General features: G+C 50.1%; 1 protein-coding gene across 1 annotated transcript; it reads left to right on the top strand.

Moving 5' to 3' along the window:
- Positions 1 to 4439: 4439 nt before the first annotated feature.
- Positions 4440 to 5381, top strand: LOC113841121 (olfactory receptor 14A16-like). The gene has a single exon (XM_027447841.2). The coding sequence runs from the start codon at positions 4440 to 4442 to the stop codon at positions 5379 to 5381; it is 942 nt and encodes a 313-aa protein (XP_027303642.2).
- The last annotated feature ends 15055 nt before the right edge of the window (positions 5382 to 20436 follow it).

Genomic DNA, 20436 nt, shown 5'->3' with positions numbered 1-20436 from the left:
GATAATTGTTTAATGCCCTCTGTCTCTAAGGCAGCTATACCAAAAGCCCACCGGAACCCTTTTGGGTCCTTGCAATATCCTCTTCTAAGATAGTCTATGCTAAGGATACATGGAGCATCCGGGCCAGTCACAATGCGGTGCTTTTCCCACTCATTCCCAGTCATACTCACTTCAGCCTCCAATACAGTCAACTGCTGAGATCCCCCTGTCACTCCACAAATACAGATGGGCTCTGGTCCTTTATAGCTCGATGGCATTATAGTACATTGTGCACCGGTGTCTACTAAAGCCTTATACTTCTGTGCGTCTGATGTGCCAGGCCATCGAATCCACACAGTCCAATAAACTCGATTGTCCCTTCCCTCCCCCTGGCTGGAGGCAGGGCCTCCCTAATCCTGGTCAGAATCTTCTTTGTTTCTGTGTTTGAAAGACTGTCTGCTGGAAGTTGGAGCAGCAAACTTTTCAGAGAAGCCCTTTTTTCCTGATTGTTTTCTTTTGCAACTCCCGTACCCGTGCCTCTAGGGTCGCGGTAGATTTTCCATCTCATTTTCTCATGTCCTCTCCATGGTCTCGTAAGTAAAACCACAGGGTGGCACGGGGTGAGTACCCACCATACCGTCTTCCTTGTGTGGATGAACGCCTACCCCTGATAGCTGAGACACTGCTCTGTACAGGTACAGAGGAGAATAATCTCTCTTCAAGTTGGTGAACCTTTTCAGAAAGTTTCTCCCAGGTGTTCTCTTTTGGTCGGTGGACACTGGTTGGTTCAGGTTGGGGGGAAGATAGATTCTCTTTAAGTTGGTAGAACTCTTCAGAAAGTTTCTCCACAGCTGAGACACAGGCCTGTATGGAAGAGCAGAGACTTTCTTCGTACTGCCGGAGTTGTTTAGCCACTTCATCCACTGTGGGTTCCTCATCCTCTTTCCAGGCCATTATTGCCAATGAGCTGGCATATGATGATGGTGCACTCCGTACAAACTTCCGCCGCATGGGTCGTGTACACCTGACTTCATCTGGATCTTTGGATGTTTGTCTGAGGTCTGGATCCTCATAAATCACTTCCCGTACGGCTAATTCCCTCAGGTACTGGATTCCCTTCTCCATAGTGGTCCACTTGCCTGGTAGACATACAAGTTCTTCCTTGAAGGGATACCTTTCCCTCACAGCTGAGAGGAGACGCCTCCAGAGGCTGGTGGATTGTGCTCCATCTGCAATTGCTTTGTCAATGCCTGCGTCTCTAGCAAGGGATCCCAGTCGTCTGGCTTCCTTCCCCTTTAATTCCACACAATTGGCTGTGGTGTCCCAAGCTGCTTGTCCCAAGGTGACAAGCTGCTCACCTATACAACAACCAAAATCTTTTCGCACATCTCGTAGCTCACGCTCGTTCAGGCTTCGGGTAGTTACTGTTGATTTTTTGGCATCCTCATCTTCCTCCTCCTGAATCCCTGATGGCCCAGCATTGTCGTCTCTATACCTAGATTTGGCAGAAGACTCTCTGCGTTCTAAACGACCTGAATCTCTATACCATTTTTTCACCTTCTCTACAGGGGCAACTTGCACTGCTACAGCTCGTTTCTCTGACTCAGCCACAGGAGCCGGAGCAGCTGCAGGGGCTGGAAATGGAGTGGCTGCAGGGTCCACCATAGGGATTGGAGTGGCCGTTGGGTCTGTCACAGGACTTGGAGTGGCTGCAGGGTCTGTCACTAAGTTGATACTAGTATGAATTGCAGCTCAATAGACATGAGCCAGGACCCAGCATGTTACAATGATTTGTGTTACTTTGGAACTACCAGAGTCATGACACCTTTTTTTCAAGCATTCTACCATTTTTTTAGGATTTTGCAGTTGTTCAGGGGAAAATTTCCAAAACACTGGAGGTTCCCACTGCTCTAGATGCCTGCCCATATCCACCCATACTCCCTGCCACCCACAACTATCCTGCCTCCGGGCAGATCTCTGGATAAGATTCTTAAGTAGTTGTTTATCTTTAAGCAAACCCTGAAGCATATTCAGGAGGCATAACAACAAGACCATGCTGGTCTGAGTATCCCAAGGATATTCAATATCTTGGAGAGCTATTGTAATAAGCTCAGAGGATAAGAGGGTGGTAAAGGAGAAAGGGAGAGTGATCGAGGAGGATAAGGGAGTGGTGAAGGAGAAAGAGAGAGTGAATGAGTAAGAAAAAATATCTTCCCCTTTCCCCTCCACAGATTGACTCCCTAATGAAAAGAGGCAACAGGTATAATTGCTAATAGTTTCCGAGATACGGTTTCCAAAGTATAGAGTCGACGACGTTACTGAGTACAAATACCAAGTTAGAGTCATGACCAGATATTTCATCATCTCATAAGCCACTGTTACAACACACAGTACCATAATGATCTTAAACCATGGCCCGGAGAGGATAAGGGCAACATGACAGAGAGCAAATACGGAAAATATTGTGCTATAATACTCAATTTGGAAAACAGGCGCAGCAGAGTTGAGATTAAAGCAATCAGCATTATGGCAAGTAACTATTAAGCAGGTCTAATACTTATACCAATTTTATTTTAACACACTCTGGTCAGATCTGCCATTATCTCAAACTTTTGGGCCCCAAGTTAGGCACCAAAAAGACTGTCGTGGTTGAACCTGGCCGGCAGCTAAACTCCACACAGCCGTTCGCTCACCCTCCCCCCTCCCTCTCTGGGATGGGGGAGAGAAACAGGAAAGTGAAGCCTGTGAATTGAGATAAAGACAGTTTAATAAGACAGGAAAATAATAATAACAACAATAATAATAATAATAACAATAATAATAATAATAACTATGATTATAATATTACTACTACTAATAATGTGTACAAACAAGTGATGTACAATGCAAGTGCTCGCCACCCGCTGACCGATGCCCAGCATAACCCTGAGCAGTGCTGGCCCCCCACCCCAGCTAGCCACCCCTAAATATTGTTTAGCACGATATCAGAAGGTATGGAATACCCCTTTGGCCAGTTTGGGTCAGTTGTCCTGGGTCTGTCCCCTCCCAGCTCCTGTTGCACTCCCAGCCTGCCCGTTGGCAGGACAGAGTGAGAAGCTGAAACGTCCTTGGCTTGGTGTAAGCACTGTTCTGCAACAATTAAAACATCATCGTGTTATCAGCACTTTTCCCATCCTAAGTCAAAACATAGCACCCTAGCAGCTACTAGGAAGAAAATTAGCTCTGTTCTAACTGAAACCAGGACATGGGCGAACATCGAGAAACTGTGGGATTTTGTCGAGACAAACCGCTTGACATTTACAAGAGAGAAGAGCTCAGTCCTTCAGCAGAGGAAGAGGAACCCCACACATTGGAGGGACCCTGCTGAGGAGTAGTGTCCAGGAAGAGGAGGGCCTGGACACCACGAGGGATGCCATATGAGCAGTGGTGCCTGCTCACCAGGAACCAGGCCAGCTTCCTACAGAGCTGCCTTATGAGATAGATGTGTCCATGGCTACGGCTGTTGTCTCTGCCACTGAGCCCTATGAGGACAAAGCTAATTACTAAAGCAATGGAGCCTAATTAACTCCTCGCCAACCCATGAAGCAGGCAGGGGTCGTACCATTCCCCTACACTTGGCCATGCACATCCCCATCTCCTACTGCCCCACAAAGAGCCCTGAGTATTCTGTGAAGGGAAAGATCTCCCTTCCTTGAGTTGGGAGAGAAGGCCTGACCTTTGTGTTTGGTGACACACATCCAGGTTTCCTACACATCAGTGTCACCTTCACATTGCCTTTGTCTCCTTGTCCTCACTGCCTCCAGGGTTCTGCTCTAACGAGCTCCAAGGGAGGCTGTGTCAGTGCTGGCCCTCAGGGGGACTCTGCAGGAAACTTGCCTCTGACTTGCACTTCTGGAGAGACGTCTTCAATTGTCTCTGAGTGCCTGAGGTTTGTGGGCTCATCAGCAAAGCCCCCAGAGGGGTGATTGCAGTGCCTTGGGCTGGTGCTGTGCTGCTGAGCTGGGCCAAGCTCGTGGGACAGAGAGAGCTCGTGGCAAGAGGGCCCTGGTGCAGAGAGACAGCTGTGCCCAGGAGCAGCTCCTCTGCACAGAGCAGCAGGAAAGAGACACAGAGGCACAGACACAGAGAGAAGAAAACGAGAGAGTGGTTGAAGGCAGTTGGCAGTGGGAGGATGCTGAGAGCTGCCTGCTGGAGAAATGTGCACAGCCCTTGACAAGGTAAGTGCCTGGCTTCAGGGCCATGCAGCTGCAGGTCCTGGAAGGGTCTCCTGCTGGGTCTTCTTTCTTGGGGGGGCAGTGGGAAATGCAGTAGGCTTTGAGAGCCTTTGAGGTTCTGCTGCAAAAAGAGGGGCTTGGGCTGGGGGAGTTCTTAGGCTTGTAATAGGTTTTAGTTTAAATACTCTGTTCTAACTCTGCTCTGCCTTCTCCTCTTCAACAGACAGCCATTTTCGAGGTCAAAGAATGATGAACATCAGCTCAGTGAGCGAGTTCCTCCTGCTGGCATTTGCAGACACACGTGACCTGCAGCTCCTGCACTTCGCGCTCTTCCTGGGCATCTACCTGGCTGCCCTCCTGGGCAACGGCCTCATCCTCAGCGCCGTAGCCTGCCACCACCGCCTCCACACCCCCATGTACTTCTTCCTCCTCAACCTCGCCCTCCTCGACCTGGGCTGCATCTCCACCACTCTGCCCAAAGCCAAGGCCAATGCCCTCTGGGACACCAGGGCCATCTCCTATCAAGGCTGTGTTGCACAGGTCTTTCTCTTTGTCTTGTTGATGTCATCGGAGTATTTCCTTCCCACCATCATGGCCTACGACCGCTACGTTGCCATCTGCAAGCCCCTGCACTATGGGAGCCTCGTGGGCAGCAGAGCTTGTGCCCAGATGGCAGCAGCTGCCTGGGGCAGTGGCCTTCTCATTGCTGTCCTGCACACGGCCAACACATTTTCCCTGCCCCTCTGCCAAGGCAATGCTGTGGACCAGTTCTTCTGTGAGATCCCCCACATCCTCAAGCTCTCCTGCTCACATGCCTATTTCAGAGAAGTTTGGGCAGTTCTGTTTAGTCTTTCTTTAGCATTTGGTTGTTTTGTTTTCATTGTGGTGTCCTATGTGGAGATCTTCAGGGCTGTGCTGAGGATGCCCTCTGAGGAGAGCAAGCACAAAGCCTTTTCCACGTGCCTCCCTCACCTTGCCGTGGTCTCCCTGATGGTCAGCACTGGCATTTTTGTCTACCTGAAGCCCGCTTCCATCTCATCTCCATCTCTAGACTTGGTGGTGTCACTTCTCTACTCGGTGGTACCTCCAGCAGTGAACCCCCTCATCTACAGCATGAGGAACCAGGAGCTCAAGGTTGCAGTGAGGAAACTGTTTCTATATGTGCTTCTTAAGCATCAGTGTTGTTAACATTATTGTGATTTGTATCATGTCATTTTTATACTTACTATTATTATCATATTGTAATAATAATAATAATCTTCTAAACACTACCGTTCTATTTGAGAAACTGACATGAGAGATTTTCATTTCATTTTTCATTTTTATTATTTTCATAACTTTTGATATGGGTTTAATTTATTAAGTAATTATTTACTTTGACTACATCTTCTATTCAACCTATTGAACTAGGCTTCCTCTGTAGGTATAGACAATCAAGAAGACAGCATAAGTTCAATGGTCTCAGCATCCCTCTCTTCCCATCTCCTCTGGAGCTGGGGGAGCAGCCGCAGCACACAGGAGGGGCTCAGGGCCAAGAGCCCAGCTGCCACATGCAGGAGCAGCCCCTCACTGCCCGCTGGGCTCTGCCTCTCTGCTGCCTTTGGGTCGGGGCTGCTGCTTCCCTGGAGCCATGGCCACGGCCAGCAGCAGGACGTGACCTTGTCACTGCTGCTCTCTTTTGGCTTCCACATTGTGCTTCTTTTTTTTCTGGGTAAGCCCTGATATCTCGTGTACCTTGGTGACAGTCCTGTTGTCTCTACAGTGACATCCCTGTGGCTGCAGGCAGCAGCAGGCACTGTGCAGCCCTGGGTCACAGGTGGCTTCCCTGCTAGCACCACAGTAACAAATGGGGTTTTATTTGGGACTTCCTGTAGTGAAGAATATAGACTTGAATTCCAAGGGAAGCCTGTGAGGGACCAAGGGCCAGACCAAGAGCTTTATGGCAGCACCTGACAAGAACTGGTCTTGGTCTCATCCGCATGGCACTGCCCCCCTGCATTAGGGCTCATGGCCACTGTCAGCCTGGAGAGGAATCTGGAGCTGCCAGGAGATGTCAGGGGATCTGCAGGGAGAACATGCAATGCTGAGTTGGTAGGGATTAGAACCTCATTAAATTAATGGCCATCCAAAGAAGAGTTTGGTAAAGAAAAAGGGGAATCTGAGGAGTCCATGGGGTAAGGACAGCCCTGCCATGGCAGGAGTGGTGGTGATGTGCCAGCGGACAAAGACCTCTAAGAGTGTAGAGTAATTGAGGATAACCTTCTTGAGGCCTCATGGACCAGGTCTGGTGCAGCACTCACCTGCCCTTTGTGCCCTCAGAGACACTCCATGGCCCTGCCCAGCACTGCCCTGTGCTGCTGAGCCATCAGGGCACATGGAAAGGGGCTCAGCAGCAGAGATCCCCATGGAGTTGGGTCTGCTGCCCAACCTGAGCAGCATGGGCAGCGGGGGAGACCCGCGGGGGTCCCAGGGCACCACAGCCCCTGGCTCAGCACAGCAGCACCGCCAGCTTGGGGCCCTGAGGGGAGCACAGGGAGGGAAGCAGCAATGGCCGGCCAGGCCAGCACGGACACACTGCCCTGGGCAAGGCTCTCTGGGAGCAGGGATGGCCCTAGGGAAGAGCAGGGCAGCATTGCTGGGCCTGCACTGATGGGGAAAGGGCAAAGGGAAAGCTCTTTGTGCAGGCCCCTGCTCGGGGCAGGCTGCTCTGTGGCTGGGCCAGGCCTCTTGTGCTGGCCTGGGGAGCGGGGCTGGCCCTGCGGGGCACAGGCACTGTGTGCTGGGGATCTGCCAGGCAAGAGAGCAGGGCTCCTGCAGCTTCACGGACCTCCATCTCCTGGCACCACGGACACCTCCTTGCTCCATGCATCCAGAAGATAAACACCTATCGGCCACCTGCTTTCTCTTCTTCTAGAGGAACTGGGGACACAATAGCAAAACCAAGTAAAACTCACAAATTGTGAGCCACAGACGGCCCTGATGCTGTGCAAGAAATGCTCAAAAACAGCAACCACAACTGTGGGTGACCATCACTGATCACACAACCAAAACACAGTACCACAAGGGGTTACTTTGCAGAGAGTAACTCCGTGCCAGCCACAGCCAGTACAGGGCACCTGATGGACAAGAAGACTCCCTCTGCACTCTGGAAGGAGCCAGGAAGGTGCTAATAAGCACCAGGACAATTGAGGAAACCCAAAGGCCCTTCTGAAGGGTCCCGGAGTGCCACCTGAGAGGCAGTGCTGGGCAGTGGGGAAGGCCATGAGAAAGACTTGTGAGAAGGCTGTGAGAAACAGAGACACTCAGGGCTTTAGCAGCTGTCTGTGGATGCAGTAGGAGAATGAGGTCACTCCTTATAATTAGGGCAGGGCTGAAGGTCCCTGCGTGTAGCTGGGTGGATGGAGAAGTGTCCACCTTGCACGTGTGCCTCAGCCTGGGAGCACGGGCCTGCCCACGGTGCAGGATGGCTGGGCTGTGCTCAGCCATGCCCCAGGAGATGACCTTGCTCTCTTCCTCCCCACCACTCCCCACACGGGGCAGGCCCTCAGCAAACACCCCTGAGCCTGGAGATGCACCAACCTGCTGCAGTGAGGTGCCACTACTGCAGGGTGAGAGGGGAGGCTTGGAGAGACACGTGGGGCCTGCGGACAAGAGTGGTGTGGCCTGGGGAACTGAGTGCCTGGGAAAAGTTACCCTGGAGCCATAGGAGCCATTCTGGAAAGAAAACTTGTAGGCAGGAATCGCACTTTTGTGGCACTGCAGAGCTGCTGGGCACATTGTGCAGGGTGCTCTGATGGACTTTTGTGTCCTTTTCCATCGTGTCTTAAGTGACGCTTTTCTCGGGAATAGAGTAGCCAACAGAACGCTGACAGTCTAAGATCATGCAAGGCATCATAAACATGCCCCTAAAAAGGTAACTGATATGGGAAATCAGGAGAAGCCTGGCCAGGAGAAATGTGAGACTGAGAGGAGGGAATAGGGGCTTGGCCAGCCAAAATTAAGGATTTTGTAGAGGTAAGAGGGTTCAGGTTATGCTGATGTTGCTGTAACTGTGGCTTTAAATAGTCATACAAGGCTATTCCCCAGCTTCAACCTGTGAAGTTAATTCCTAAACATAAATGCTACTCAGCACCCTGAAAGGAATCCACCACTCTAATGACTGACCTCAACGTATCCTAGCTCTTACTCTCCTAATCACTCTGATCTCAGTCCTTAATACTAGCACTAAAATGGCCTATTTAACACTAGAAAAATTCTTAAGAGAACTAAAAAAAAAAATAACCTCAAATGAATTTGAGGGGCCATGGATTTGATCAGCTTGTGGGCCACAAGGAGGAGATGGGTGGGAATGCTCTGAGGAGCTCAGCTCTGCCTTATCATCTCCTGGCCCAGCAGGAGCAATGTGATTGTGGCAGGGACTGTGAGGTCACTTCTGTGTGTAGCTGACAGGTCACCCTTGACTTCTCCCTGGGAGCTGCACTTTTGGGCTGACATCTGGCAGTGGCCCTGCTAGGCCAGCAGAAGGCACCTGCTTGGCATGTTGACTGGGGGATCCCCTCTGCCTTCAGAGCCAGGAGGACCCAGACACAAAGAAGGCCCCCAGACGGGTTGTCCTGTCCCTTCTGCTTGAGTCCATGAGTGGGCAGCAGCAGGAGGCACAAGGCTTGGCTGTGTCTAGCCAAGAAGCTGCAAGGCCAGCAGCAGGCCCCTGGCTTGGAAGCTGCTGCTGAGGTGACTTGTGTCTGGTTGGCTGAGAGGCCGCAAGGAGCCTGCTGGGTTGGGATGCCTACTTCAGGAGTGGTTTCCACCCTGATGGAGTTTCCTTTGGTAGTAGAAAAGAGCAGGAAAGAAAAAAATGCTACATAGTGTTCCATGGACGGCTGGCACTGGTTACAAGGACGGAGAAATGTCCCTCAGAGGGTCATGCTGTGGTGCAAAAGGTCACCCTCTGATCAGACCCTTGCTTTGTGTTTCAATAAATAGCTGGTGAGGGTTGACAAGAGGTCAGTGAAAGCTAGGGATGAGAACAAGATGGTGAACTGAGATGGGTGTCTGCAGACTCAAGAAAATAGGGCAATTTGTGGGACAGCATAGGAAAACCTGTGGAGGAGAAGGCAGAGGGTGCTGATAAAAAGGGAATGCCCCAACTGCCGTGAAGGTTTTGTCCCCTTGGTTAGAGCTTATGAGGAGATATGTTATATTCATTGTGATGGGGCCTCATAGATTCCTTTCAACACATGCAAAAGCTCAGAGGTTTCATACCACTCTTCTTCTCACGGCATCACACTGCCCACCCCATCCCACAGATCCCCAGGAAAAGCCTTGAGGCAGACATGGGGGTGCAGGATCTCCCCTCCCAGTTCCAGGGGTCAGGCCTTGCCAATTCTGCTTCACTAAAACCAACCAAGACTTTTCTCAGCACAGTGCTTTGCTTGTCTGTAACCATGGCCTCCAATTATCTGCCCTAACAAGGCCCTGGGGAGCCTTTGTTAGTAACAGCCCTCAGTGGGACCCATTAATACTCCAAGTCACTTCAACTTTTACTCCTGACTTTACTTGCTCAAGCGGTTGCATCACTCTCTTCTCAGTACCTGAACTTCATAGACTGAGCATCAAAATACACCATGGAACTCATTAAAATGAAGAAAATCCTAACATCTCTTCCATTTTAATCTTCAAGCCTTCATGCCTTGTGCAGCTACTTGCAGAGCTTGCAAGATGTAATTAAGGAAGAAGATTTCAAAGAGCAACTAATAAAAATATTTTCTAGTTTCAAAGGCTAAATTTTGCTGCATTTCAGTTTTCAGCATCCAGGGTTACTTTGGAGACCTTCATCAAGAGGAAGAGCAGTGTGCTCATCTGACACCTCCTCTGCCAGCAGTGGTCTTTGTCCCTGTAACTGCAGCCCAGCCCAGCACATGAAACCCTTTCTAAGATAGGTCAGGGGTGCCTTCAGAAAATATAAATTAAATAATAAAATAAAATAAATAAAATAAAATAAAATAAAATAAAATAAAATAAAATAAAATAAAATAAAATAAAATAAAATAAAATAAAAATAAATTTGAAATGACCATTGGATCCTGAGAAATTTAGCCTGAATCTCAGTAGACACCTGGACATCCATGGTCTCTCTTGGGTCTTCTGTGGAAAACTCAGGGTGAAAAATAAAGAAAATATATTTTTATTTGCTGTGTCCAGTAGAACCTAATACATTTGTGGGTCTAATATGCCAGGACATTAAATATACCCAGTCCAGTAAACTCGATTGTCCCTTTCCTCCCTGCCTACCCCTGGCTGGAAACAAGACCCCTCTAGTCCTGCTCATAGTATTCATTACAATGTCTGGTAGACGGCCCAATGGAAACATAGAATCATAGAATCCTAGAATATCCTGAGTTGGAAGGGACCCTTAAGGATCATCAAGTCCAACTCTTGACACCGCACAGGTCTACCCAAAAGTTCAGACCATGTGACTAAGTGCACAGTCCAATCTCTTCTGAAATTCAGACCGGCTCGGTTCACTGACCACTTCCCTGGGGAGCCTGTTCCAGTGTGCAACCACCCTCTCTGTGAAGAACCCCCTCCAGATGTCAAGCCTAAATTTCCCCTGCCTCAGCTTAATCCCGTTCCCGCGGGTCCTGTCACTGGTGTTAATGGAGAAAAGGTCTCCTGCCTCTCGATACCCCCTTACGAGGAAGTTGTAGACTGCGATGAGGTCTCCCCTCAGCCTCCTCTTCTCCAGGCTGAACAGGCCCAGTGCCCTCAGCCGTTCCTCGTACGTCTTCCCCTCCAGGCCTTTCACCATCTTTGTAGCCCTCCTCTGGACACTCTCCAACAGTTTCATGTCCTTTTTATACTGTGGTGCCCAGAACTGCACACAGTACTCGAGGTGAGGCCGCACCAGCGCAGAGTAGAGCAGGACAATCACCTCCCTCGACCTACTAGCGATGCCGTGCTTGATGCACCCCAGGACACGGTTGGCCCTCCTGGCTGCCAGGGCACACTGCTGGCTCATATTCAACTTGCTGTCTACCACCACCCCCAGATCCCTCTCTTCTAGGCTGCTCTCCAGCGTCTCATCGCCCAGTCTGTCCGTGCAGCCAGGGTTTCCCCGTCCCAGGTGCAGGACCCGGCACTTGCTCTTATTGAACTTCATGCGGTTGGCGATCGCCCAGCTCTCCAACCTATCCAGATCCCGCTGCAAGGCCTTTCCACCCTCATCCGAGTCCACAACTCCCCCAAGTTTGATGTCATCAGTGAACTTGCTCAAAATACCTTCTATTCCTACATCCAGATCGTTAATAAAAATATTGAAAAGTACCGGCCCTAAAATGGAGCCTTGAGGGACCCCACTGGTGACCGCCCGCCAGCCTGACGCAGCGCCATTTACCATAACCCTTTGGGCCCTGCCCGTTAGCCAATTGCTCACCCATCGTATGATGTTTTTATTTAGCTGTATGGTGGACATTTTGTCCAGTAGGATCCTATGGGAAACCGTGTCAAAAGCCTTGCTGAAGTCCAAAAAAATCACATCAGCTGGTTTCCCTTGGTCCACCATACGGGTGATCTTATCCTAAAAGGAAATCAGGTTAGTTAGGCAGGACCTACCCTTCACAAACCCATGCTGGCTGGGACCAATGACTGCTCTGTCCCCCAGGTGCGCCTCAATAAGTTCAAGAATCATCTTCTCCATGATTTTACCAGGCACTGACGTGAGACTGACAGGTCTGTAATTGCTAGGGTCTTCTTTCTGACCCTTCTTGAAAATCGGCACAACATTTGCCAGCTTCCAGTCTACCGGGACCTCTCCAGATTCCCAGGATCTTTGAAAAATAATTGAGAGAGGTTCCGCGATGAAGTCCGCCAGCTCTTTCAGCACCCGGGGATGAATCCCATCCGGACCCATGGACTTGTAGGGATCCAGGTGGAGTAGCAAATCCCGCACGCGTTCAGGGTCTGTTGGGAGTTTGTCATCCCCACCGTCCCGGTCCTCCAGCTCAGGGCACCCTGGGTCCCGAAGCCCATCATCGGCATTGAAGACAGAGGCAAAGAAGGCGTTAAGCGTCTCTGCTTTGCCTATGTCATTGTCTGTGAGGAGACCTTCCCTATCAAGGAGCGGCCCTATGTATTCTTTAGTTCTCCTTTTTCCATTCACATATCTAAAAAAACCCTTTTTATTTTCTCTCACAGACACAGCCAGCTTCAACTCTAGGTGTGCTTTGGCCACACGAATTTTCTCCCTACAAACACGAACAGCATCCCTGTATTCTTTCCATGACACCTGGCCCTCCTTCCAGTAGCAAAACACTCTCTGTTTCTGCCTAATCTCCATTAGAATGTTCCTGGTCAGCCACGCCGGCCTCCTGCCGTGCCTGCCTGACTTGCGATATTTAGGAATTGCCTGATCTTGTGCTTCTAGGAGGCATCGCTTAAAGAATGACCAGCACTGGTGGACATCGAGGCCTTCAAGAGCAGTTTCCCAGGGGACCTTGCTGACTAGTTCCCTGAGCAGCCTGAAGTCCGCTTTCCCCATATCTAGGGATGAGGTTTTGGTGGCACTTTTCCTTCTGTCACTGTAAATTTTGAACTCAACCACTTCATGGTCGCTATGACCAAGGCGGCCACCAATCACCACATCTCCCACCAGACCCTCTCTGTTTTCTAGCAACAGGTCTAGGAGGGCACCTTTCCTAGTTGGCTCCGTGAGCACCTGCACCAAGAAGTTATCATCTAGGTGCTTCATGAACTTCCTGGACTTGCTCGTGTCAGCCGTGTGGCACTCCCAGTCAACAGCGTCTTTGCAGTTTCATCGCAGCATCATCGCAGCGTCATCGCAGCGTCATCACAGCGGAAGCACAGAATCATCACAGTGTCATCACAGCATCGTCCTAGAGTCATCACACCATCATCACAGCGTTATCACAGCATCCTCATAGCGTCACAAGAGCATTATCATAGCATCATCAGAGCGTCATCGCAGCGGCATCGCAGCGGCATCACAGCGGCATCACAGGGGCATCACAGCATCATCACAGCGTCATCACTGCGTAATCACAGCATCAACACAGCATCATCACAGAATCATCACAGCGTCATCACAGTATAATCAGTGTCATCAGAGCGTCATAAGAACATCAGAAGAGCATCATTACAGCATCATCGCAGCATAATCAAAGCTTCATAACAGTGTAATCACAGCATCTTCATAACGTCATCACAGCATCATCACAGCATCATCGCAGCATAAGCACACCATCATCACAGCGTCATCGCAGCATCATAACAGCGTTATGACAGCATCATCACAGCATGATCGCAACGTCATCACAGCGTCATCATATCATTAGATAGCGTCTTCATAGCGTCATCACAGTATAATCATTGCGTCATCGTATCATCATAGTACTGTCATAACAGTGTCATCACAGAGTCATCAGAGCATCATAACAGCATCATCACAGCGTCATCAGAGCCTATTCACAGAATAATCACAGGATCATCACAGAATCATCACAGCGTCATTGCAGTAATTGCAGCATTATTGCAGCGTAATACTAGCATCATCATAACGTCATCATAGTGTCATCACAATGTCATCACAGCGTCATCACATGGCCATCAGAGCATCATCACAGCGTAATCACAGCATAATCATAGCGTCATCACAGCATCATCACAGCGTCTTCACAGAATCATAACAGCGTCATTACAGCATCATCACAGCGGAAGCACAGAATCATCACAGTGTCAGCACAGCATCGTCATAGAATCATCACAGAATCATCAGAGCGTCATCAGACCGTCATCACAGCATCATCACTGCGTCATAACAGCATAACCACAGCGTCACAAGAGCATCATCACAGTATCATCAGAGCGTCATCACAGCATCATAACAGAATCATCACAGAGTCATCACAGCATCATCAGAGCGTCATTACAGTGTAATCACAGCATCATCACAGTGTAAAAACACCATCATCACAGCGTCATCAGAGTGTCATCACAAAATCATAACAGAATCATCACAGCGTCATCAGAACATCATCGTAGTGTAATCACAGCATCATGACAGCATCATCACAGCATCTTCATAGTGTCATCACAGCATCATGACAGCGGCATCACAGCATCTTCATAGTGTCATCACAGCATCATGACAGCGGCATCACAGCGGCATCACAGCGTCATCATAGCATCATCAGAGCATCATCACAGCGTCATGGCAGTAATTGCAGCATTATTGCAGCGTAATAGCAGCATCATCATAACGTTATCATAATGTCATCACAGCGCCATAAGAGCATCATCACAGTATTATCAGAGTGTCATCGCAGCATCATCACAGCGGCATTGCAGCGTCCTCACATCTTAATCATAGTGTCATCAAAGCGTCATCACAGCGTCACAAGAGCATCATCACAGAATCATCAAAGCATCATCACAGTGTCATCACAGCATCATCGCAGCATCATAACAGCAACATCACAGCATCATTATAGCATCGTCATAGCATTATTACAGCATCATATCTGCATTATCACAGAGTCATCACAGTGCCATTACAGAGTCATCACAGCGTCATCATAGCGTCATCAGAGAATAATCACAGCGTCAACAAAGCATCATCACAGCGTAATCACAGCATCATCACAGCGTCATGGCAGTAATTGCAGCATTATTGCAGTGTAATACCAGCATCATCATAATGTCATCACAGTGTCATCACAGCGCCATAACAGCATCATCATAGCATCATCAGAGCGTCATAACAGCGTAAGCACAGAATTAGCACAGCGTCATCCCAGCATCATCACCACATTATCATAGCGTCATCACAGCATCATCACAGGGTCATCACCGCATTTTCATAGCGTCATCATAGCGTCATCACAGCATCATCACATCATCATCACAGCGTCATCATAGCGTCATCACAGCATCATCACATCATCATCACAGCATCATCATAGCGTCATCCGAGCGTCATCACCGCATTATCATAGCGTCATCACAGCATCATCACAGCGTCATCATAGCATCATCAAAGTGTCATCACAGCGTCTTTGCAGTGTCATCGCAGCGTCATAACAGCATCATCATACTGTCATCACAACATCATTACAGCATCCTAACAGTACAATCAGAGCATTATCACAGCATTATCACAGCATCATAACAGCGTCATCTCAGTGTCATCACAGCATCATTATAGCATCAACACAGCATCATAACAGCGTCATCACAGCATCATCACAGCATCATCGCAGCGTCATCAAAGCATAAACACAGTGTCATCACAGCATAATCGTAGTGTCATCACAGCATAATCGTAGTGTCATCACAGCATCATCACGGCTTCATCATAGCGTCATCACAGGGTCATCACAGCATCATCACAGCATCATCATAGCATCATCATAGCATCATTACAGCATCATAACAGCATCATCTCAGCATCATATCTGCATTATCACAGCGTCATCACAGTGCCATTACAGAGTCATCACAGCTTCATCATAGCATCATCAGAGCATACTCACAGCGTAATCACAGCATCATAACAGCATCATTACAGCGTCATCAGAGCCTAATCACAGAATAATCACAGGATCAGCACAGAATCATCACAGCGTCATCGCAGTAATTGCAGCATTATTGCAGCGTAATACCAGCATCATCATAACGTCATCATAATGTCATCACAGCGCCATAACATCATCATCACAGCATCATCAGAGCATCATAACAGCGTAAGCACAGAATCAGCACAGCGTCATCACAGTATAATCAGTGTCATCACAGCGTCATCACAGCGTCACAAGAGCATCATCACAGCATCATCACAGCGTCATCACGGCATCATCATAGCATCATCACAGCGTCTTTGCAGTGTCATCACAGCGTCATCACAGCCTCATGATAGCATCATCAAAGTGTCATCACAGCGTAATCACAGCATCATCACAGCGTCACAAGAGCATCTTCACAGCATTATCTGAGCGTCTTAGCAGCGTCATCACAACGGCATCACAGAGTAATCAAAGCATCATCACAGTGTAATCGCAGCGTCATCGCAGCTTCATCACAGCGTCATCACAGTATCATCAGTGTCATCACAGAGTCATCACAGCGTCACAAGAGCATCATCACAGCATCATCATAGCGTCATCACGGCATCATCATAGCATCATCACAGCGTCATCACAGTATAATAAGTGTCATCACAGCGTCATCACAGCGTCAAAACAGCATCATTATAGCGTCATCACAGCGTCATCACGGCATCATCATTGCATCATCACAGTGTCTTTGCAGTGTCATCGCAGCGTCATAACTGCATCATCATACCGTCATCACAGCATCATTACAGCATCCTAACAGCACAATCAGAGCGTTATCACAGCATCATCACAGCATCATAACAGCGTCATCTCAGTGTCATCACAGCATCATTATAGCATCAACACAGCATCAACACAGAGTCATCACAGCGTCATCACAGCATAATCACAGTGTCATCACAGCATAACCGCAGTGTCATCACAGCATCATCACGGCTTCATCATAGTGTCATCACAGGGTCATCACAGCATCATCGCAGCATCACAGAATCACAGAATCACAGAAGTTCTAGGTTGGAAGAGACCTCAAGATCATCGAGTCCAACCTCTAACCTAACACTAACAGTCCCCACTAAACAATATCCCTAAGCTCTACGTCTAAACGTCTTTTGAAGACTTCCAGGCATGGTGACTCCACCACCTCCCTGGGCAGACCTTTCCAGTGCCTAACAACCCTTTCAGTAAAGAAGTTCTTCCTAATATCTAACCTAAAACTCCCCTGGTGCAACTTAAGCCCATTCCCCCTCGTCCTGTCACCAGGCACGTGGGAGAACAGGCCAACACCCACCTCACTACAGCCTCCTTTAAGGTATCTGTAAAGAGCAATAAAGTCGCCCCTGAGCCTCCTCTTCTCTAGGCTGAACAAGCCCAGCTCCTTCAGCCTCTCCTCGTAGGACTTGTTCTCCAGGCCCCTCATCAGCTTCGTCGCCCTTCTTTGGACCCGCTCAAGCACCTCGATGTCCTTCTTGTAGCGAGGGGCCCAAAACTGAACACAGTACTCGAGGTGCGGCCTCACCAGAGCTGAGTCCAGGGGGACGATCACCTCCCTAGCCCTGCTGGTCACACTGTTTCTGATCCAAGCCAGGATGCCCTTGGCCTTCTTGGCCACCTGAGCACACTGCTGGCTCATATTCAGCCGACTGTCCACCATCACTCCCAGGTCCTTCTCTGCCTGGCAGCTCTCCAACCACTCATCTCCCAGCCTGTAGCTCTGCTTGGGGTTATTGTGCCCCAGGTGCAGGACCCAGCACTTGGCCTTGCTGAACTTCATGCAGCTGACCTCAGCCCATCGGTGCAGCCTATCCAGATCCTCCTGCAGAGCCTTCCTACCCTCGAGCAGATCGACACACGCACCTGATTTGGTGTCATCTGCGAACTTACTGAGGGTGCACTCAATGCCCTCGTCCAGATCATCGATGAAGATGTTAAAGAGGACCGGCCCCAGCACCAAGCCCTGGGGGACGCCACTAGTGACTGGCCTCCAACTGGACTTGACTCCATTTACCACAACTCTTTGGGCCCGGCTATCCAGCCAGTTTCTAACCCAACGAAGCGTGCGCCAGTCCAAGCCTAGGGAAGCCAGTTTCTTGAGGAGAATGCTGTGGGAGACGGTGTCAAAAGCCTTGCTGAAGTCAAGGTAGGCCACATCCACAGCCTTTCCCTCGTCCACCCAGCGCGTCACTTTGTCATAGAAGGAGATCAGCTTCGTCAAGCAGGATCTGCCTTCCATAAACCCATGCTGACTGGGCCTGATCACCTGCTTGCCCTTCAAGTGCCGCATGATGACTCCCAAGAGGATCTGCTCCATGAGCTTCCCTGGTACTGAGGTCAAACTGACAGGCCAGTAGTTCCCCGGGTCAGCCCTCCGGCTCTTCTTGTAGATGGGCATCACATTTCCTAGCTGCCAGTCAGCTGGGACCTCCCCCGATAACCAGGACTGCTGATAAATGATGGATAGGGGCTTGGCCAGCTCCTCTGCCAGTTCTCTCAGTACCCTTGGGTGGATCCCATCCGGCCCCATCGACTTGTGCACATCCAAGTGCCGTAGCAGGTCACCAACCAGTTCTTCGTGGATAGTGAGGGCCACATCCTGCTCCCCATCCCCTGTGCCAGCTGAAGACCCCTCTGGCAACCCCAACTGCACTGCCCTGCTGCCAGAGCCTCACGGTGTCAAGAGCCTGCAGATGTGTCCTGCCACACGCTGCCCTCTGTTGTTGTGCTCCTCAGTGCCTCCAAGCCCTCCCTCCTTCTGTCCTCTCTGTGTGCCAGCTGCGGTCAGAGCCCTCAGCCCTGCTGCGCTGTGCAGAGGAGCTGCTCCTGGGCACAGCTGTCTCTCTGCACCAGGGCCCTCTTGCCATGAGCTCTCTCTGTCTCATAAGCCCGGCCCAGCTCAGCAGCACAGCACCAGCCCAAGGCACTGCAATCACCCCTCTGGGGGCTTTTCTGATGAGCCCACGAACCTCAGGCACTCAGAGACAATTGAAGACATCTCTCCAGAAGGCCAAGTCAGAGGCAAGTTTCCTGCAGTGTCCCCCTGAGGGCCAGCACTGACACAGCCTCCCTTGGAGCTCGTTAGAGCAGAACCCTGGAGGCAGTGAGGACAAGGAGACAAAGGCAATGTGAAGGTGACACTGAGGTGTAGGAAAACTGGATGTGTGTCACCAAGCACAAGCGCCAGGCCTTGACCCCTGGTCTCTAGGAAGGGAGATCCTTTCCTTCACACCTTGCTCAGGGTTCGTTGTGGGGCAGTAGAAGATGGGAATGTGCATGGCGAAGTGCAGGAGAATGGTACGACCCCTGCCTGGTTCATGGGTGGGGGCGAGGGGGCAATGAGGCCCTGGTGTTTTAACGATCAGCTGTCTCCTCATAGGCCTCAGTGACAGAGACAACAGCCATAGCCATAGACCCAAAGACCTGGGTCCTGTTGGGACTTTAACCTTCCAACAGCCATTCCTCCTATCCTCACCAGGCTGTCTGAGGAACTCCTGAACTTCCAAATCTTCCACTGCTGGATGCAGACCCTTCTGTGGGTAGTGTCACGTTCTATCTGAGCTGAGTATGATAACTCAGATTTTCTTGGAGGTCCTGATCCTTGTAAGGCAGTTCTGTAGGAACCTGGCCTGGTTCCTTCTGAGCAGGCACCACTGCTCATATGGCATCCCTCGTGGTGCCCAGGCACTCCTCCTCCTGGGCACTGCTCACTCAGCAGTGTCCCAGTCTGCCCTGATGTGTGGGGTTCCCCTTCCTCTGTTTCAGGACTGGGCTCTTCTCCTTGTAAATGCCAAGAGGTTTCTGTAGGCAAAATCCTGCAGTTTCTCAAGGTTGCCCCACACTGATGCTCCATTCTGTCAGCTCTTCATGTCTACAGGAAGACAGTTCAAACTTTGCATGTGATTATGCTGTCTTTGACAAGACAGCAGCATCAGGAATTCCAGGAAAGTTTGGATAACATAGGAGTAACCAGTTGAATGGAATTGCAGCACAGAGTCACAGAAGAGCTTCCCTGGTACAGTTTGACCTCAGTACCAGGGAAGCTCATGGAGCAGATCCTCTTGGGAGTCATCATGCGGCACTTGAAGGGCAAGCAGGCGATCAGGCCCAGTCAGCATGGGTTTATGGAAGGCAGATCCTGCTTGACGAAGCTGATCTCCTTCTATGACAAAGTGACGCGCTGGGTGGACGAGGGAAAGGCTGTGGATGTGGCCTACCTTGACTTCAGCAAGGCTTTTGACACCGTCTCCCACAGCATTCTCCTCAAGAAACTGGCTGCTCTTGGCTTGGACTGGCGCACGCTTCATTGGGTTAGAAACTGGCTGGATGGCCGGGCCCAAAGAGTTGTGGTAAATGGAGTCAAGTCCAGTTGGAGGCCAGTCACTAGTGGCGTCCCCCAGGGCTCAGTGCTGGGGCCGGTCCTCTTTAATATCTTCATCAATGATCTGGACGAGGGCATTGAGTGCACCCTCAGTAAGTTTGCAGATGACACCAAGTTAGGTGCGTGTGTCGATCTGCTCGAGGGTAGGAAGGCTCTGCAGGAGGATCTGGATAGGTTGCACCAATGGGCTGAGGTCAACTGTATGAAGTTTAACAAGGCCAAGTGCCGGGTCCTGCACCTGGGG

The sequence above is a fragment of the Anas platyrhynchos genome, chromosome 31 (assembly GCF_047663525.1).
Source record: "Anas platyrhynchos isolate ZD024472 breed Pekin duck chromosome 31, IASCAAS_PekinDuck_T2T, whole genome shotgun sequence".
In the NCBI taxonomy this organism is placed as follows: Eukaryota; Metazoa; Chordata; class Aves; order Anseriformes; family Anatidae; genus Anas; species Anas platyrhynchos.
The sequence above is the reverse complement of the archived record's forward strand: the minus strand, read 5'-3'. Positions and strand labels throughout refer to the sequence as shown.